General features: G+C 45.0%; 2 protein-coding genes and 1 long non-coding RNA gene across 10 annotated transcripts in view; 1 reads left to right on the top strand and 2 right to left on the bottom strand.

Annotated features, from left to right (window-relative positions):
* Nucleotides 1-4,132, bottom strand: part of LOC137427132 (matrix metalloproteinase-16) — a 69,244-nt gene extending 65,112 nt beyond the window's left edge. Inside the window, exons 1-2 of the mRNA XM_068116322.2 lie at nt 4,087-4,132; nt 3,078-3,335 (exon numbers count right to left, since the gene is read on the bottom strand). Of these exons, the coding sequence (XP_067972423.1) occupies nt 3,078-3,194 (117 nt within the window). The 5' untranslated portion in view covers nt 3,195-3,335; nt 4,087-4,132. The remainder of the gene's footprint in view (nt 1-3,077; nt 3,336-4,086) is intronic.
* On the top strand, nt 3,618-7,227 carry LOC144892367 (uncharacterized). Its single transcript, XR_013623555.1, has 3 exons — nt 3,618-3,742; nt 3,868-4,817; nt 5,634-7,227. It is a non-coding gene; the product is annotated as an uncharacterized LOC144892367 (long non-coding RNA).
* Nucleotides 7,228-12,860: 5,633 nt separating this feature from the next.
* Nucleotides 12,861-21,615, bottom strand: part of LOC137427133 (protein NDRG3) — a 210,868-nt gene continuing 202,113 nt past the window's right edge. For 4 of the 8 annotated variants that reach the window (XM_068116325.2, XM_068116327.2, XM_068116323.2 and 1 more), the window contains 2 exons: nt 16,276-16,314; nt 12,861-13,942 (listed from right to left, as the gene is read on the bottom strand). In XM_068116325.2, coding sequence (XP_067972426.1) covers nt 13,767-13,942; nt 16,276-16,314 — 215 coding nt within the window. In that variant the 3' untranslated portion in view covers nt 12,861-13,766. The remainder of the gene's footprint in view (nt 13,943-16,275; nt 16,315-21,615) is intronic. The other 4 variants (XM_078778672.1, XM_078778673.1, XM_068116324.2 and 1 more) reach the window with 1 other exon arrangement.

Below are 21,615 nucleotides of genomic sequence, written 5' to 3'. Positions count from 1 at the left end.
CATAAGCATCTGATTGATCCAGTCAAAGCCATAAGTATCTGATTGATCCAGTCAAAGCCATAAGTATTTGATTGATCCAGTCAAAGCCATAAGTTTCTGATTGATCCAGTCAAACCCATAACTATTTGATTGATCCAGTCAAAGCCATAAGTATCTGATTGATCCAGTCAAAGCCATAAGTATCTGATTGATCCAGTCAAAGCCATAAGTATTTGATTGATCCAGTCAAAGCCATAAGTATCTGATTGATCCAGTCAAATCCATAAGTATTTGATTGATCCAGTCAAAGCCATAAGTATTTGATTGATCCAGTCAAAGCCATACATATTTGATTGATCCAGTCAAAGCCATAAGTATTTGATTGATCCAGTCAAAGCCATAATTATTTGATTGATCCAGTCAAAGCCATAAGTATCTGATTGATCCAGTCAAAGCCATAAGTATTTGATTGATCCAGTCAAAGCCATAAGTATTTGATTGATCCAGTCAAAGCCATAAGTATCTGATTGATTCAGTCAAAGCCATAAGTATCTGATTGATCCAGTCAAAGCCATAAGTATTTGATTGATCCAGTCAAAGCCACAAGTATTTGATTGATCAAGTCAAAGCCATAGGTATTTGATTGATCCAGTCAAAGCCACAAGTATATGATTGATCCAGTCAAATCCATTTGTATTTGATTGATCCAGTCAAAGCCATAAGTATTTGATTGATCCAGTCAAAGCCACAAGTATTTGATTGATCCAGTCAAAGCCACAAGTATTTGATTGATCAAGTCAAAGCCATAGGTATTTGATTGATCCAGTCAAAGCCACAAGTATTTGATTGATCAAGTCAAAGCCATAGGTATTTGATTGATCCAGTCAAAGCCATAAGTATTTGATTGATCCAGTCAAAGCCACAAGTATATGATTGATCCAGTCAAATCCATTTGTATTTGATTGATCCAGTCAAAGCCATAAGTATTTGATTGATCCAGTCAAAGCCATAAGTATTTGATTGATCCAGTCAAAGCCATAAGTATCTGATTGATCCAGTCAGAGCTATAAGTATCTGATTGATCCAGTCAGAGCTATAAGTATCTGATTGATCCAGTCAAAGCCATTAGTATCTGATTGATTCAGTCAAAGCCATAAGTATCTGATTGATTCAGTCAAAGCCATTAGTATCTGATTGATCCAGTCAAAGCCATAAGTATCTGATTGATTCAGTCAAAGCCATTAGTATCTGATTGATCCAGTCAAAGCCATAAGTATCTGATTGATTCAGTCAAAGCCATTAGTATCTGATTGATCCAGTCAAAGCCATAAGTATCTGATTGATTCAGTCAAAGCCATAAGTATCTGATTGATCCAGTCAAAGCCATAAGTATCTGATTGATCCAGTCAAATCCATAAGTATTTGATTGATCCAGTCAAAGCCATAAGTATTTGATTGATCCAGTCAAAGCCATAAGTATCTGATTGATCCAGTCAAAGCCATAAGTATCTGATTGATCCAGTCAAATCCATAAGTATTCGATTGATCCAGTCAAAGCCATAAGTATCTGATTGATCCAGTCAAAGCCATAAGTATTTGATTGATCCAGTCAAAGCCATAAGTATTTGATTGATCCAGTCAAAGCCATAAGTATCTGATTGATCCAGTCAAATCCATAAGTATTTGATTGATCCAGTCAAAGCCATAAGTATCTGATTGATCCAGTCAAAGCCATAAGTATCTGATTGATCCAGTCAAAGCCATAAGTATTTGATTGATCCAGTCAGAGATCAGCATTCGACTTATGCAGTCCTGGGCCTGCAGGATATCCGAGGTACGTACACACACACACACACACACACACACACACACACACACACACACACACACACACACACACACACACACACACACACACACACACACACACACACACACACACACACACACAGTATCAGAGCGTGATGGACGTTAAACTGCTCCTCCCGTTGAGTGATCCAGTCCAAGAAACCTTTGACCAAAATTATGTCCACATTGAACGACATTTCATCAAGGAGATGCTGCGTTTGTGATGTTTTTGGTTAAGATTATTGCTCGAAAAGGAAGTTTGAAACGGCCCAATTGTGGTTAAATGAAAACTCCTGTAAAATCACAAACCATCCTGGTGCTCCTTGTGGGTGGTGGTATGTGGTTTTACACTGTTCTGATTACTTTGTATTTCACTCTTGGATGTCATTGTTGATAAACTGCAGACAGCAATGGACATCCTGATCAATAACCCGGGATATGTATACTCAATGAAATCCATACGAGTGAGATATTCCAAAAACAGTCAGGACAGAAAGGGACGGAGAGAGAAAGAGAGACAGAGACATAGACAGAGACACAGAGAGCCAAACACAGAGACACAAAGACAGAGACACAAAGAGACAGAGACAGAGACAGAGGCAGAGACATCGATGGAGAGAGACAGACAGAGGGAGATGACAGAGAGGGAGACAGACAGAGAGAGACAGAGAGATATAGAACAGAGAAGAGACAGAGAAGAGACAGAGAGACACAGAGAACAGAGAGGGACAGAGAACAGAGAGGGACAGAGAACAGAGAGGGACAGAGAACAGAGAGGGACAGAGAACAGAGAGGGACAGAGAACAGAGAGGGACAGAGAACAGAGAGGGACAGAGAACAGAAAGGGACAGAGAACAGAGAGGGACAGATACAGAGAGGAACAGAGACGGAGAGGAAGACGAGGCGGAGAGGGAGACAGAGAGACAGAGTGCGAGACAGACACACACAGAGAGAGAAAGACAGACACAGAGAGAGACAGTGAGAGACAGTGAGAGACAGACAGAGGGAGAGAGAGAGAGAGAGAGAGAGAGAGAGAGAGAGAGAGAGAGACACAGACGGAGAGAGACAGAGACGGAGAGAGACAGACAGAGACGGAGAGAGACAGACAGAGACGGAAAGAGACAGACAGAGACGGAGAGAGACAGACAGAGACAGAGAGGACTGACGAATCAGATAGAGAATGTGGAGGACTGACGACTGAGATACAGACAGAAGGACCCCACACCATAGACAGGCAGACATGGACGTACCTCCGGACTGAAGAGCTGCGGGGACACAGCGAGGGTGACGATTGAGCCAGGGAAGAGCCAGGAGAGGAAGAGCCAGGAGATGGGCAGGAGAGGGACAGCCAGTTGGACAGCACGCATCGCCGCCACAACCGCGATGGATTGGAGATCGGGATTGGGACCGAGATGTTCTTACAAACAGGTCAGTAACATCAGAAACAGGTTCGTCGTTCAAAGAGTCGTTTGTGCCAATCGGTGACCGTAGGCACCACTGACGGGGATCTATAGGATCGGGAATGGGACAACAAGGGGAACGTGTTTGAGATTTTGGCTGAAGATGGATGGTGGGGTTGGACGTGAGGATGGGTAAGGTGGAGTAAAGAGTAAAATGGGGATCGTTATCCAAGAGAGGGTTTGGGGTAATGAATGGGAAAAGGGCTTGGGGACGGGAATGGGGAGAGGGATTGGGACGGGGAAGTAAAACGGAGATCCCGATACTTCGCCGGCTGGGCCAAGAGTGACGTCAGTTAGTAGGCGGAGCATATCAAAGGGCGGGGCATATGAGAGGGCGGAGCTCGCGAATGGAACTGAAGGAAATCTCGTGACCTCGACAGGACGCGACCGTCCGTGGACCCGATTCAACAACTAAAACGTCATCGGATGGGGAAACGGGCTTCGAGTATGATGAGGTGCAAGGTGGCTTCTTTATTTGTGCAATTTCCGGGGAATTTTTTTTTTTACAAGTTAAGCTGATTTGTAATAAATACAACTTCCCTCGATCGCTGTTGATCATCTTTAATTGGTTCATCCGCAGCAACACCTGAATGATCTTCGAGCCTCCCAATGAAGACCTGATGGGGAGTTTTATCTTCAACAGGACGTTGTTGTTGGGTTTTGGAATAATTGTCGCAAACTCAGAATTATCCGTTGTTCATGATGATTATATTAATTGTTGTACATCGTTGTGCGGATAATTATATTGCACAGCGTAGATTATGATTTGTTTACAACAGGTAGATAGAACCAGGTTCACCTGTGCATCTTCCCATCTGGCTCGTGATGCTGGTTCAAATCCCGTCACCTTGTGTTTGTTCATCCATCCTCTACTCAGTACTTTCCTTCCTTGTAATTATGTAGAGGTGCGCCGATGTCGCCTGATGTCCTTGTCCTGCACCTGGTTGACGTCCAAGTTCCTCCATGAGTCGAAGGCCCAAGTTAACCTGGACGGTATTCACTGCTATAAGTATGTTTCCTGTGCTTGCGACACAACATGGTGTCCCAGGGTATGGACCAGGCAGCCTCACCCTCGCCTCCATGCAAGGTGCGCAGGCAGCACCTGTGGGTGCGATGTTTTTTCCACGCCCCCTGCTGGTTGCGCACGTGCGCCATGTGGTCACGCACGACACATCCACCGCCATCGCCGGTGACGCACTGTGTACCATGTGGTCGTGGATGGGACAGCATCGCCCCCTGGGAGCTTCGTATAGACTTGACACTGTGGTTGTAACTTCGTATCGATGCCCCCTGCTGACGAATCGTGGGATGGACCTTGCGGTCGTACACAGCCTACCTGATGTACCTGTACTCCCCAGCTCACTTCGTTTGGGAATCGGGATAGATAGTTCGAGAGGAAAACCAGACCTTGCCCAGACAAGTTTCAGTCCAGGGTAGTCGACAATTTGAATATAAATCGTTAACTGATAAATAAGGTCATGCTACCCATCCAAGGAAGCAGACAGAGGTCAGGCTACCCACGCTGAATCTGTGCCTGGTGCCTGCATGGCATGGCAATGGCCTGCAGCCTGTGCCTGGGCTAGGGGGTTTCACCTCTGCAACTGGTTCTCCCCCACCCAGCAAATCAACAGTCGACTACTGCACGCCTATCCACCAACCGATCACAGACAACGCAGTTGTTCGTGAGCTACTGAAGCGTTCCGAGGCAGCAACTGCTGAGGTGGGTCAGAGATGGGTCCTGAATACATTTGATCTGGGTGTCTGCATGAAAGCCCTTCCCATCATCTGGCGCTGGCCAAATGAATTTGCTAGTCATGTAGTAACGATTGGACCCTTCCACACATCCATGAACTACATCGGGATGCTCACTGGACACAAGATGCGTGGTTCTGGATATGCAGAGATTCTCTTTGAGGCACAACTAGTAACAAGTGGATCTCTCAAAGGTGTTCTCAGTGGAAAGGCCTACGCAAAGTCCCTCTTTTGCCTCAAAACAGTGTGTGAGGCAATGGAGAGGCTGTTGATGGAGAGATTCACTGAGGAGGAGAACATCATGATCTCTGACCCTGCTGTGCTTCTCAGAATGACCCAGTCTTGCAACCGAGAGCACCTCGATGAAGCCCTCAAAGACCCCTCAACTCTACTCCTCATCAAAAATTTGCATAAAATTTGCATAATTTTGCATAAAATTTGCAGCAGTAATTTGCATAAAAATGGTATGTGGGACATTTTTTCAGCTTGGGGCCATAGCTAGTCATTTTCTACACATTTTTTCCAATCTAGAAACACTGATTAGAAGTATATCTCCGGGGGGTGCAGGGGGACCTAGTCTTCCTACTAGACTAGAAGCATCGTGTACTTTATAGTAATTGGCAGGTGACCCCGATCGGGAGCCCAGCAGGGCTTAGGTGCGGTTGTGGGGCCACAGAGGGGCCAGGGCAAGATGGCGGTTTAGCATGTAGTACGTGTTTAACATGTAGTGCGTGTATTTAGCATTTAGTGCTGTGTTTAGCATGTAGTGCTGTGTTTATCATGTAGTGCGTGTTTAGCATATCGTGCTGTGTTTTGCATGTAGTGCATGTATTTATCATGTAGTGCTGTGTTTAGCATGTAGTGCATGTATTTATCATGTAGTGCTGTGTTTAGCATGTAGTGCGTGTATTTAGCATGTAGTGCTGTGTTTAGCATGTAGTACGTGTGTTTAGCATGTAGTGCTGTGTTTAGCATGTAGTGCGTGTATTTAGCATGTAGTGCTGTGTTTAGCATGTAGTGCTGTGTTTAGCATGTAGTACGTGTGTTTAGCATGTAGTGCTGTGTTTATCATGGTGTGTATTTAGCATGTAGTGCTGTGTTTAGCATGTAGTACGCGTGTTTAGCATGTAGTGCATGTATTTAGCATTTAGTGCTGTGTTTAGCATGTAGTACGTGTGTTTAGCATGTAGTGCTGTGTTTATCATGTAGTGTGTATTTAGCATGTAGTGCTGTGTTTAGCATGTAGTGCTGTGTTTAGCATGTAGTACGTGTTTAGCATGTAGTGCGTGTATTTAGCATGTAGTACGTGTGTTTAGCATGTAGTACGTGTGTTTCACATGTCGTACTTTGCCTTCTTCGGACGAGCCTTTGTGTGATACATTTTTGTTCACGACGAGGATAAATCGGGAATGCAGTGCTCGGGAGCCATGTTGGTTAACCAGCTGAACAATCGAGAAAAGATATACAAAGGCCAGATAATTAGCCTATTCACCTTCTATGAGAGGGCGGAGCTATGGTTTGGGCAGAGCTATTGGTTTGGAGTAAGTCAGAATAACGAGATAACGCTCCAGAAGAGGTATTTCATAGTGCAATGAATGCCTTGATTAGGGTTACCATCTTTGAACTTTCAAAAAATATATAAAACAAGAGCAATGCGACTGTGTCACCAATATGCCCTTGTTCAGTCATTAAAAAAAAAACAAGTTTGAATTTAAATCCCTTCAGCTGTTTTCAAGTATCACATTTTCACCAGCCATAACAGGTTTCACATCGATCAGAGAAGCGGTTTCAAGAGAAGGGAATTTTTTAATTATCGGCTTTCAAGCTAATATGGCTGCCACACCACGTGACATATCACCTGAAAAAAATGTAAACTCTGCACATGCATGGGTAGCGGGTCACATTTGTGAAGTTTCGTGTTGTTCGCATAAGGTTCATTTTTCTATCCAAGATGGCTGCCAAACCACGTGACCTACAACGTCATCATTTTCAAACAATATGCAGCAATGGTGCTAGATATTTGTAAAATTTTGCATCGATAGGGTAAGCGGTTTCAGAGATATAATTATTTAATATTTTCCTTCCATCCAATGGGGCTGCCACACCATGTGACCAATGACGTTTTCGTGGTTATCTTTTAATCGCCATGCCTATTCAATGACACACATATAAAGTTTCGAGTCAATCGATTTGGTGGTTTGGGACATGTTTTTTTAGTTTTAGGTTAAATCCAATGTGGCTGCCAAACCATGTGACCTATGATGTCATAAATTTAATATTTCAATACAAATGGGTCATAGATCATGTGCATGCAATTTCAGATTTTTAGGATAAGGAATTCGATGAAAACATTTTTGGCTGGTATACCACTTCACCTATGATGTCAACTTTGTCAGGCTGTTGTTCCCCATTGAGAGTACTTGAAAATGTGGCAAGTTTCAAATTTTTCCATTCATCTGTTTCCGAGAAATAATTTTTTTATTATTTGCATTTAATCCGAGATGGCTGCCATACTACGTGACCTATGACATAACAATTATCATAAAAACATTCTGCATGGGTGTCACTCCTACCCTGAAAGTTTCGTCTCATCAGACATGTGGTTGCTGAGAAAAACGAGGTTTAGCCCGTACGGACAGATGGACAACCCGAAAACATAATGCCTCTGGCCACCTTCGGGGGCGAAGGCATAAAATAAGAGGACACTCTGGAAAGGGACACTCCAAAAGAAGAGGGCACTTTTCAAGTTTCTTTCATGTATTGAACAATAGTATCAGCATTCTCACCAGGTGTCTTCCAGACCTCGATTAATTTTGTCTGCAAACCGCCGGTCTTCCAGTCGACACTGAATTATTACTGGAAATATTGCGCTTGTCCGAGTCCACATGAGATTGTAAAATCAATAGAACATTTACTGTCACAGAGACATACGTACGTACCAGCTCCACATACCAAGCACTCGGCTTCCCATTCCTCTTGAGCACTTCGAAAACACGGGTATTTTGTCTTTATTTCTGCAGTGAATTTAAACTGTAGTTTTGGCATTGTTTGGAGGAAAGTAAAATAAAAAATTATGAATTTTGGGGTAGTGATATATAGATTCAGGTAGATCTGCATAGGTAGGTGCTCCGATGATTGTGCGTAGAAAGAACCACTTCGATGTACATAAGTCAGGGACCTGTTTAGCCCAAATGTCAGATTAAGTGTATATTCGTCTTTACGAAGAATGGGGCGTGTTAACTTGTGTAGGGATTATGTTAATTCCCCTGTGCATGAGACCTTGTGATCTATCCTTTGGCTCTTTTGGCACTGCACCATAGACACTAGTCCATTAGTACACTAATTAAATTCCCCCCCACAATAAAACTCACCTGAAGCTAGTTCAGAGCACTGCCGATGGAACCGTGGCCAGCTACATCACCAAGTTGAATGGCAACATCGAAACAGGTAGGCAAAGAGCCACGCCCAGAAGGACCCCATTGGGCGGGAGTTGACCAATAGGAAGACACGAGGCAGGACGAAGGCTGCCGATTGGTAGAGGGAGAAGCGACGCGCTGATTGGCCACGGACCAATGGCATGAGGGAGAAGCGACACGGCCATTGGTGGAGTGCTAAGCCTGTGGTATTGGCCGGCAGGGATTGGAGGAGAGGCTAAGGAGGATGATGTGAGGATGTGAGGGTTCGACGTAAAAACCACAGCTGGCCGGCATTTTGTCCCTCTCGTTTTGGATCCCTTCGTGCACGGACCTCATTCGCTACTGCCCTTGTGATTCCTCTACATCGACCTCTTGCCCTCACGCCTCCCTTCACCCTCGACTCTCTCCTTTCTGATTCGGACGTTGGGTGCATCGCAGTTTCCGTGCCGAATTTGTGGACATTGCACGGCTGAAGAAGCGGGTTACACGCCTGCTCGTTCGCTTCGCGAGGGAGGCCTTATCGTGGCCTAGTGAACCAGGGCGCATCGAGGCCTTCTTCCCACCAACACCGGAGCCACGTCCGGAGTGCGCACTCGGGGTTGGACGATCGCTGCCAATGCACCAGTTGAGTGCACAAAATAACCCTACAGTTATCTTTTCCTGTGTCCATGTTTCAAGTCTGTTGTGGGGACGTCCCAATTTAGGACATTATTTATTATCGCGCGTTTCATTTTGTATTACCGGCCTTCCGTTTAATAAAGCCGGCGTTTATTTTTGTACATAAAATTCGGTTGGTTCGAGTTATTTTCGCAGGGTGAAGACATCAGCGAGTACGTCCAGGTAATCTCTTCAGCTTCGTCTTCTTCTTTCTTCCTCCCATGCTTATATAGTGAAATCCGCTATTGAATTGAACGCCTCCATTAACGCTCACTTTGGCTATTCGTGATTTCCCGGTCTTCACCGAGGGGAATCACAGGACAATATCAAACGACAACGTCACTCGGTAGCCAGCACACCTCTGCCAGGCTGAACACCACCTTTTGTAACCCACTGCTGGGTCAGATCTGGATCCTGACCTAAACCAAAATCTAATCGGCTTGTTTTTGTCACATACCCAGCTTATTCACAACTTTTTGAAATATGATATCCAGTATATGGTTTTTGGCCCCATGACAATGGTTAAAAAAAATCATTGAGACGGTATTCATAGAATACTTACTCTGCACAGTCAACTTGGTGCGAGCCAACGTCTGTTTTTGAAGAGTTTTTTTCTTTGATCAAATATGGCTGCCAGACCACTTGAGCGATGACATCATACATTTACATCTAATATAATTGTTGTGTAGATCACGCTCAAGAAATTTCAAACTGATCAGACCAAACGTTGCCTCTGGCAAATTATGACATCATTATTAAAGTACCAATGACATCGTTAACACATTCCCCATGCAGAGTTCTTTACAATGAGCCACGTTTCAATTTTTCCCAAGGAGCAGTTTTGGAGACGACATACGTTTTTTCCAAGATGGCGCCTGTACCACGTGACCTACGCCGTCACAATTATTAAAATATTATATTGAACAGTTGCAGAGAAAAAAAATATTCCATTGAACAGTTGCAGAAAAAAAAAATTCATACTGATCAGATGTACTTGTACACAAGCGTTGTACTTGTCAAATTATGACATCACAACAAAGACACCGATGACATCATTAACCACCTTTAGAGGCCATTTTTCCCCGCAAGCGGGGGTTGGCCTTTTTCGGGCACCGTGGTTGTTGTTGTTTTTTGGTCCCCTTTTTGAAGCAATGTTTTACGGCCGGATGCCCTTCCTGACGCCAACCCTTTTTGCCGCCTTTAACGACAAACAGGGAATTACCAGTGAACTGGTACTCAATTAGCCGACCTCGGAAGGATGACAGGCTGAGTCAACCCCCCTGGCGTTAATTCAGCAATCGACCGGGATTCGAACCCAGGATCCTAGGATCCTAAGCCGGCACCCTAGCCGCTAGCCCAACACCAGGGTTAACACCGATGACATCATTAACATATCTTATTCCCCATTGGGGGTACTTGAGAGCCCTGTTTCAATTTTCTCCATTGAGCGGTTTCAGAAACCATAATTCTCAGATATGGTTTCTCATATCTCATATCTCATATATAGATATGGATTCTCAGATTCAGGTTTCAGAGATAGAGGTGCGAAGTTTTTCCAAGATGGCGCCTGTACCACGTGACCTATGATGTCATAATTATGAATAAAAGATTATACAGGCGGAGGCGCTCCTATGGTAAAATTTAGTGTCAATCAGACCAACGGTTTCTGAGAAAATGAATTTTAAAAAAAAATGCAGACACGTACACATGTACGCCACCAAATGCCTAACCCTGCTTTTCGCTTCGTGAGCACAGGGTAATTATAAAGACAAATTCTTAGATCTGGATCTTCACCAAAATCTAATTAGTCCTCGTCACACACCCAACCTCTTCACCAAAGTTCATCCGAATCCGTCCACAACTTTGATAGATAACATGCACACAAACGACAGACGGGTGAAAACAACCTCAGTCGACCTTAGGTGGGCGGAGGTAATGAGCATCCATAGAACATCTTACCCTGCACTGTGTTGCGAAAGAAGAACATGCGCGGGGTCATTTGAGCGACAAATTTGATTGGTCCTGATGACGAAATGACATAATATTTTGTCCAAGTACTGCTAAACTGAAGGGATTTGAAAGTGTCCAAAAGGCTATTTGTGTCCTATAGTATTCAAGTATATGATTAAATTGAAATAAAACAATTTAGAAGGTGGTAGAAAAAAAAAAAAATCCAAGTTTACCGCCGTTGATGCAGTGTCTTTTACACCACCGTATTCTTATTTAACAGGTTACATGATTTCTTGATACCTGTTATTTGTATCCTTTATGACGTCCTTCAATTTTGTTTTATTGTCAGACAGGCAGAGTGTAAAATATCTCACTCCTCTCTGCGATTGGCATGATTGGGACAAATTCAGAGCCAAAGTACTGTAAAACTACATATTCGTTTTGATTCATGTTTAAAATAAAACATTCAATTGAAATAAAGTCGTTCCTCAATCACAAACTGACGTTTGTAGACGGGACAGATAGACAGAAGTTAACCAATTGATTAACCTCACTTTTCGCTTCGCACGCGCGGGGTAACAAATGTCGGCCAGTGGAGACTCGTCACAAAGTCTGGAGGGGCGGAGCTTGTATTCTGCTTGTGGTGTGGCATCCCCGAGTCAGGAGACAGGCGGAGTTTGGACTCTGCTTGTGGTGTGGCATCCCCGAGTCAGGAGATAGGCGGAACTTGGACTCTCTCTGCTTTGTGGTGTGGCATCCTCGAGTCAGGAGATAGGCGGAGCTTGGACCCTGCTTGTGGTGTGGCAACCCCGAGTCAGGAGATAGGCGGAGCTTGGACCCTGCTTGTGGTGTGGCAACCCCGAGTCAGGAGATAGGCGGAGCTTGGACCCTGCTTGTGGTGTGGCAACCCCGAGTCAGGAGATAGGCGGAGCTTGGACCCTGCTTGTGGTGTGGCAACCCCGAGTCAGGAGATAGGCGGAGCTTGGACCCTGCTTGTGGTGTGGCAACCCCGAGTCAGGAGATAGGCGGAGCTTGGACCCTGCTTGTGGTGTGGCATCCCCGAGTCAGGAGATAGGCGGAGCTTGGACTGCACATGAAAACTAGAATGGTACTCAGTGGAGAGCATACCTCCACCTGGTTGGCGATATCACTCAATGGTGAAGAATCACTTAAAAATTATACTAGCTGGATCCAGATCCGGGTCTTCACCAAAATTGAATCGATTCTTCCTTGTCAGACACCCAACCTCTCCACCAAGTTTTGTCCCGATCCATCCACAACTTTTTTGAGACACCCTGCTATATATCGTTGTTGGCCCGATCTCCCAATGGTGAAGAATCACTTTTTAAAATGCTAATAGCCGGATCTTCACCAAAATCTAATCATTTCGTCCTTGTCACAAACGCTACATCTCTGCCAAATTTCGTCCGAATCCGTCCACAACTTTGAGATATTTTGTTCACAAATGGACAAACAAACAGACAGACAGGGGTGAAAACAACCTCCATCCATCTTTGGTGGCAGAGGTAAAAAGAGGCCACACTGCTCACTGCAACCAAACTGACTCGGCCAGAGCTTAGGAAATCAATGCAGGATAGGGATATTTGGAGAAATCTGAACATTATCACCACCAGTAGTTAGCCACAACTGGATTCTTCTTTAATTCTTTTTTTATTCTCAGTAATTCTTCTTTAATTGATCCATCTATTGGCTTGCAGAATGCACGCACAATCCACACACAAAATATAGAGACAGCCTCAAATTGCTCGTCCCAACAAGACAAACCACAAAATACCAGTGCTTTTTCAACATTTATTTTGTAGGCAGCCTCCAGAATAATCTGCACAAGCCGTTGCGCCATTGCTTTTGCTACTGAAATCGAATGACGTCTCCCACGCAACGTTAAACACATGAAGGTGCCACAGCCGATGCATGGATCCTTGAAATGCATCGCGGACACAACTAAATCCAGAAGCAGAATGATGCAAACCGCTAACACTACTTGTACGTTTCAAATGACGTGTGTGTGTGTGTGTGTGTGTGTGTGTGTGTGTGTGTGTGTGTGTGTGTGTGTGTGTGTGTGTGTTGCACAGGTTGCGGTGGAGCGAGAGCAGTGGGGATCCTTTTATCACACGCAATATCACAAATACAAAGAGTTGCCAAGCGACGGTGAATTCTTCCAATAAACCAACAACCTGTGACATGAGACAATAGACTAGCAACACGGACGCTCTACCATAGGGAAACAAACGATCACAATGACAAGGGGTTGCAGATCCGTACATCACCATTCACCAAGCACGCCGAGCATCGGAACGTGATGACGACGACAACGACGAAGCATTTATATAGCGCCTTTGATTGAAACCCACCGTAACATGTTTACAAACCATGGAATAAAATAAGCAGCTGACACAAGAATGGGAAGGAAATGGGGGAGGGCTGATTGCAGTGAACAAGCTATGGGCGATCAGAAAAATGAGAGGAAGAACTACTTCGAGGACTATGGGCATTAGGTGAGCTAAAGAGCAGACAAGGTGAGTGGGAGGCGAGGTAAAGTTTGGTGTGATCGAGCAATATTTGGACAACAGCAAGGAAGAAAGGGATGAGAGTGGGAAGGGAAAAAAAGAAAGAAAAAGGTGAACGAGGGAATCAACGTGTTGAACTAGCCGGTATATCATTTGTACATTGGCTTTGCGGCCACTCAGCACGAAACCTCCATGGTTTGCGGGTTGCCCGGCGGTGCCACGGGGCTGCCCTCACTGCCCTCCGACTGTGTGCGGGTTCGTCCTCGTGAGCGCACGGCACCGTCCGCGGAGCTGACGCTCGAACTCGAGGCCGTGCGTGAACGTGCCAGGCGGGTCATGCTGGCAGACGGCACTGCGGGCAAAAAAAGAGGGGGTGAGGTTCTCAAAAGTCGTGTGGAGATGGCAAAAACTAACGGGATGAAACTGGCAAAAAGAAAACAAATGAGTTGTGGTGAAGAAGCTGGCATCAACATCCCATTAGAAAGCATGGCAACGTATAAATTGGGGGAAAATAGCAGTCTCCAAACTGGCGACGTGAAATAGCGCTCGAATGCAAATGTGGTTTTCGTGCCAGAATCCAACGACGTGCAGATGGTGACAGCATGCACCCTGAGCGAACAACAAAACAAGGAAGCGCAATCCTAAAGGAAAGAGCCAATCGGTGCACGGAGAAGCGGAACCAAACAGCACGAGGACGTGCAAAACCAGAAGAGGCACAACGTGAAAGCATAGTAATAACAATGATAATAATAATAATAAGTTTGTGGGATAATTTAATCGATGCAAATCTGTTGGGAGTTCCACACTTTTATTCCAAGTTCCGAACGTCTGTGCTTCAAAGTTAAAGTATGAGGTTCGTCATTCCAATTATGACGTCATAATAAACGAGCCCATTAGACACGTTCACATCACAAAGCATTACTCGCTTGGGATGACTGGGCCATCTGGAGGGATAAAATGGGATTTCAAATCTGCATAGTAATTACATGGTCACACAAAAGGATACATGAAGTTGAAGGTAGAAATATTACGATAAGTAAACAAATTAGACAAGCATCAAAAATTAGATTCGATCAATACTGGCCAAAAAACTTGAACCAAAGAAAATTAATTATTTACTTATGTGAAGAAAGAAGTGCTGAAGTTAAAACAAAGCAGCATCTAGTTCCAAAGCCAAGGCCAAATATTCATGCAGAATAATGCAGGTCCTTACCTGAAAGAGCATGTATAATAAAAGCACACGGTAGGGGAAGCGGGAGTGGATGGATGAGGGGCAAGAGGGACATGGTCGGGTTGGCGGAGGCCGAGAAGCAAGAGGAAAGGGGGCGGGGAGTGAGAGCGAAGGGGCCCGGGAGTGAGAGGGAAGGGGTCAAGGAGCAAGAGGGAAGGGGGCAGGTTGGCGGGGAGCCAGAGGGAAGGGGGCAGGTTGGCGGGGAGCCAGAGGGAAGGGGGCAGGATGGCGGGGACCAAGGAGCAAGAGGGAAGGGGCCGGGGAGCAAGAGGGAAGGGGCCGGGGAGCAAGAGGGAAGGGGCCGGGGAGCAAGAGGGAAGAGGTCCGGGCGCGAGAGGGAAGGGGTCAAGGAGCAAGAGGGAAGGGGGCAGGTTGGCGGGGAGCCAGAGGGAAGGGGGCAGGTTGGCGGGGAGCCAGAGGGAAGGGGGCAGGATGGCGGGGACCAAGGAGCAAGAGGGAAGGGGCCGGGGAGCAAGAGGGAAGGGGCCGGGGAGCAAGAGGGAAGGGGCCGGGGAGCAAGAGGGAAGGGGCCGGGGAGCAAGAGGGAAGGGGCCGGGGAGCAAGAGGGAAGGGGCCGGGGAGCAAGAGGGAAGGGGCCGGGGAGCAAGAGGGAAAGGGCCGGGGAGCAAGAGGGAAGGGGTCGGGGAGCAAGAGAGAAGGGGTCGGGGAGTAAGAGAGAAGGGGTCGGGGAGCCAGAGAGAAGGGGGCAGCAGAGAGTGAAGGAAGGGGTGCGGTTTATGGGGACCGAGGAGCAATGGGAAGTAACAGGAACATCAGATGGAAGGGAAAGCAATATGGAGGAAGCGATATCAAAACCTTTAAGTCTTTCAAGGTGCCCTTGGGGCACATGCAAACAGCGATGGCTCACGAGCTACAGCAAAAAGAAACCCAATGACAAGCGCCCAGCAGAAAAGGAGAAAAATGTATTCCAAAAATTATGCCAGCTTTCAAAAGTGTCTCAACCAAATGCTCAATTTCTCCAAGAAGAATAACATTTGATCGAGACTTTGGATTTGTCGACAAACTCGCTGAAATAAATTGATTTCTTACAATGTTATCTCATTATACAAGCACAGATGGCCCGTGATGGGGCTTTACATCAAACGTCAAGTTCACAAACGGGTGATGTGTGCACGTACGGATGTTCAAATAAACAAAATACCTCGGTGGTACCACAATGATGAAAATAATCACGTGCTAATGGAGGACAGTGGCAAAAAAGGGCCAAATTTGTATCAAACGAATATGACAAGCCATGTTTGCTATCCCCCAGATTATCCCACCAATTTTCCCCAAGTCATTCACTCTTCTGGATAGCATGGCAAATGATTGGATGGTAAAGTGCGGAATAAAAAGGTAAAGCCTTATTTAACAAATAAAACAAGAGAAGAGAAAAAGCATCAAACACAGGCAGGAACGGCAAGGAAGTGGAGCGGAGCATACAGGCTGTGTACCTGCTCCAGTACTCATCCGTCTGTCCACCACAGAGGGTACTTGAAGAGGAAGAGGAAGGAGGGGTAAGGGAGGAGGAGGCCACAGAAATATGCGACGATGTTATGCTGCACACAAAAAAAACAATGCTTTTATGCTTGCCACGGCACCAAACCACCGCAGTGCGTGAACAAGTGGGTGTGGTAGGGTTAGGGGGTCTGACTGGCATGCATGGTGGCATGGCAGGGAAGGATTGGGGTAGGACTACTTTGGACATCCTTTACACGGTGACCAAACAGCATAGGGACAGGAGGGGTGTATGGATAGAAGCAATGTGCCTGGAGCACAATTTCCTCCCCCTTCCCCCCCTCCAAACCACAATAAACAACGATTTTGCTGCACATATAAAACCAGCAACAACAAAAGCCATCAATGTGCCAAGCACCGTCAATCATGTGTAATCAATGGGGAAACCAAGCTTGAACTCAGAACACGAAGGAACATTTCTGTTCCATATATTATACAGCTCCTCCTCAACGCCATCTTTAGACATATCAAAGGGAAAGGGAGTTGAGGGGCAGGAGGGAGGGAGAGTGATGGCTGAAATACAGGGGAGATTATAACCAGTTAAAAGATGAAAATTCGAATTTGACGCCAATGTGTCGATGGATACGTCTGCGCCCATGTGAGATGTCAACGCATTGACGTTTGATCTCAATTAAAGGTCACATTGGAGCGTTTGAGAGAGAGGAAAAGAGATGAACGGAAGAGTACATCAGGTGCTTCTAACGAGTTATGATCTGCAAAATGACTTTCAAAGGGCACATGACCTTTGACCTGATGAATCCAAAATTGAATCGGTTCATCTTTGTAATCGCAGTTGATACTTGTGCCACGTTTGGTCAAAATCCCTTCTGTGGTTCGCAAGTTATTGTGGCAACAAGGAGTTTTAATTAAACGTCACATGACTGGAGGCCCTTGACCTTTTGAACCCAAAATATAATCAGTTAATCTTTGTATTCGAATTCAAACTTTTGTCAAGTTTGGCTGGCATCCACTCAGCGGTTCACAAGTTATCACAGTAATGAAAACCTGCTGCGCACACAATCTCCTTTGGCTTTGGAGGCCCAAGAACACAGGTTGACAGTTCTTATAGCCCCCTGGCATCCCCGACCACCTGCCTCTGCCCGACCCCCAGTCTTAATAAAACTTCTTGGGTTTAAATTGTGACACAGAAGACGAAATTTTGTTTGCAATCAATTGTTCATGACTCACATTAAACATAGTTTAACCCCTCCACATCCCTCAGATAGATGATCCGAGTAAACCGATCAATCGTATGGAGACTTTAATCAGGCAGATTCGCCACGACAGGATGAGTGCATTCTTGGCAAAACAGGCTTATAAAAACAAAACAACAAAAAAAACAACATGCCGGGCTCCTTCAAGGTCGTGCTCTATCAACCCATCAAAACACTAGTCTGCGTTCCCGCCCTACCGGTTGGCGCACAAACCAGTAAGAACACAATCATGGGAGTGAGGTGTGCACAGGTAGGTTCAATAAAGGCCAAATTATAATTATAAGTAATTATAAATTAAGAATAAAATAAAGCCATCTGTTTATAATATATTTTATAAAATACAAAATGTATCCACACACCTTTCCACCTTACCTCCTCTCACAGAAGGTAGTGAGTATCAGAACCGATGACAACATTTCCACAACTATCCAATTGAAGATCAACATGGGGGTATCTTGGCCATTTTAAGATACCCATCGAGTTTCTTTTTTTTTAATACATGGGCAAAGGCTCTTAGAGCTGACAGACACATACACACACCTTGGGGGAAGTGCCGCCGCTACCGTCACTTTCCGGGATATTCTGGGTACCAGCGACGTCATAACAATGGCGCCGCTTTTCTCACTGTACTCAGCGGGGTATTTCCTCAAGAGGAATTTCCTCCTCCCCATGGATGCCAGCGAACCTGAGCTCTGGGGTTGACAACGTAATGACCCTGGGAAAGTCCTCGATATTGCAAAGACGACTAATATTCCATGAAGTATATGCTCTCCAGGTGGGCCTGCGAGACGTACCAAGATTGGCTATGGCTCGTTATTGATCGGTCAAAATCCTTTCAAGCATCATTTTCCCACTGTGTCACTGTGGACTTATTCAATGGTTTATATAAATAAAACTAGAGCGAGGTTGACGGCACGCCATCGCAAACCCCCACGTAAAGCAAAGTTGAAATATGGCAAAAAGTTGCACGAGGAATGACCAGAGTTAAAAACACCCCCCCCCCCCCAAAAAAAACCCCTTAACGCAGCTTCACCGCACCCTCCATCATCTTTGTTCAACTCTCGTGGCGTACCGACTACGTTTTCAGACAACGTCGTGGTTTGTGAAGTTTATGGTGAAATATCTGTGATCCTTTAACGTCACGACTCCTAAACGAGTTTTAAGTGACAAGGATGTACACCTGTGGCAAAGAGGCAGCATAAAAGTGTTACCTTACAAGTGAAATTAGATGTTATTCATTGAATGGTTGCTGATAAACGTGCAGTTGATGTTGCTAGGTTATGAAGCCAGGCTGTGACCGCGTACGTGCACACGGAATTTTTTTTTTAAACATTTACAAAAACCTGTAAGCGTGTACGTGTTCCATTGCTAATCGATACTATAGCTGGCCTCTAATTCCATTGTCCATCCATCCGTCCGTCCGTTCAGGGTGGGGTTTATGTCACCAGCCAGTCAGATCAGTTCCCTCCGGCGCTGGACGGGGTGACAGGGTTCGCACCCTATTGGGTATCTGAAATCTCATGACCCTTGTCTGATGTTCCATGACCCCACACAGGCATATTTTACTCAGCCCTACCTCAAAACATCAGGAAGAGGATGCAAATTATCAAGTATTTAAAGTCGACCACTATCCTGCTTCAGTTGAATAACAGATGAGGTAAATGTTAACATGATAATGTGGTGGGCTGGATACATAAGGCCTGTAAAGAACAACGGTCAGATATCAAAACTGAAGAGAGACGGATCGTTTTACTGCAAGAGAAACAGCTGATGTCGATCTGTGAGAACATTGGTTGAGCTGTCCTGTGCTGCAGTTTCGTGATGGGTCAATGAGAAACTGCGTTCCGAGTACGGAACAAAAGACTTACGAACGATTCTCGGGAATGCAAGTTGTTCGTACACATTTGTTCAATTCTGAAAATAACAAAACACTCGCTCTAAACTTCCAGGATTTCCATTACCCGTACGAACACCCTGGGTGAAGAGAGGCAGAAAGAAGAAGAAGAACCACCTTTAGAGGCCATTTTTCCCTGCAAAGCAGGGGTTGGCCTTTTTCGGGCACCATGGTCCCCTTTTTGAAGCAATGTTTTACGGCCGGATGCCCTTCCTGCCCCCAACCCTGTTAGTCGACTCTTGCGACACACAGGGAATTACCAGTGAACTGGTACTCAATTTGCCGACCTCGGAAGGATGACAGGCTGAGTCAACCCCCCTGGCGTTAATTCAGCGATCGACCAGGATTCGAACCCAGGATCCTAGGATCCCAAGCCGGCACCCTAACCACTAAGCCAACACCAGGCTTAGAAGCCACCAGGTGAAGAGAGGCAGGACCTGCAAATAATTTTCAATTGCCGCCATGTTGTTTGTAGATGTTTTTTTCATCCACTTATTGGTGGCTGCATTATCTGTTGCTATTAAGATTCGAATCGAAAATTCATGCCATTTAAACAGAGACTGAAGGAAATATGACAAACAGCCGTCCGACGTGCCGGTCCAGCAAGATAAGTGCTGTATAATAAATAAACAAACATCTGCTCCGCCGCTTTAAAAAAGAAGAAGTTATTTTTCATTTTTTATGTGTGCATCTTTACTCTTTTCTCAATAAGTTATTCTTCACTTTTCCTCATAACAGATTAATTCGTCAGTTAAAGCTGCAAAATAAATGTAATGTAATTACTACATTTACCGGTTGTTGATCTTCTTCTTTAGCGAAATGCAATTACTCTTGGACACGTATTTAACTTGCGTTGGACTGATAGCATGAAATGTATGTGTATTTGAATAAGCTGCAACTGTCAATAACCAAAATAAATAAATTAAAAAGGGGTAATATCATTGGTAAAAAGCGAAATATAATTAATACGTGAAGTGGCGACATTAGGAACGCATCCCCAGCCTATTCCATTAATTCTTATGAGAAAAATTGCTTCGATTTACGTCGTTTCAATATTCATCACATCTTTCAGGAACACATCTCCGACTTAACCCGGCGTATAACAGTACAGTACTTTTTTGGCAAATATTTTATTTGAAAAGGGATACCAAATAAACAGCACCTGTGTGGAGTAGCGTTATCGTGCTTGAGATGTACGAATGAACAAAAACTGAAAGTGCATCAGGTAACTATATAAATGGAATTTTGTTACATGTCTCATTGAAACCCACAAATAAATCCTCTTACAAAATGACAAAAATAAATAAATGAAAATCATCCACAATGGCTATCAAGGTGCGCTATTGACCCTCTCGTCGTGTGGGACAAAATGCAGGAGTGCGTCCAACACATTATGTGCAATGCAGGTTGTGCAAGTGAAGATGGAACACGTACAAGAGAGCATGGGATTGCTCAGCGATAACGCGAGAATTACTGGTGTCGACTGTGCCCACAGATTTTGAAGTGAAAGAGCATTGAATGGCAGGGGAGAGAGGCGGAGTACCAGCAACTGCTGCAAGGTGTACCAAGACGGTGTTATAAACCCAAAAGAGCACTCCATGCATATCCAACCAATTACTCTCAGGCTATGTACTCGATGTACTCGATTGCTCGAGCTTCCGGCAATGCCAATGTATACGGGCAATCTTGGGTGTTTTATTGGCGAATTCCAAGTGCGTAGATAACTTTCTGCATTTTAAATATTGGAAATGGCTGCAGTAAGTCAGTACACCAAATGAGATACTTTCTTTCAATTGTTCAGAAACCTACCACAAACATCTGACTCACCAAGGCTAAACGGGGAGTTTGTTGTGTCTTCACTGTTCTCCCTTGTATGCTCCATGATTGCCTTTGCCCTTCCGAATCGACCAAATCTCCAATGAAAAGCCCAAGTTAAATGCTCCAAAAGGTACAGGGTGCAGTGGGGATGATGACACACACACTGCTGGGTGAACGCATTGGAAAACTAGAATGGCACTCGGTAGAGCGCATACCTCCTCGAGGCTGAGCAGTTTACGTTTTGTATCTCATGGATAGGCTAGATCTGCTGACCTGAGCCAAAATCTAATTGGCTTGTTCTTGTCATTTAACCAACTCATCTACCAAGTGCTGTCATAATCCATCCATAA

Source organism: Myxine glutinosa, chromosome 5 (genome assembly GCF_964187855.1).
Source record: "Myxine glutinosa chromosome 5, kmMyxGlut1.1, whole genome shotgun sequence".
In the NCBI taxonomy this organism is placed as follows: domain Eukaryota; kingdom Metazoa; phylum Chordata; class Myxini; order Myxiniformes; family Myxinidae; genus Myxine; species Myxine glutinosa.
The sequence above is the reverse complement of the archived record's forward strand: the minus strand, read 5'-3'. Positions and strand labels throughout refer to the sequence as shown.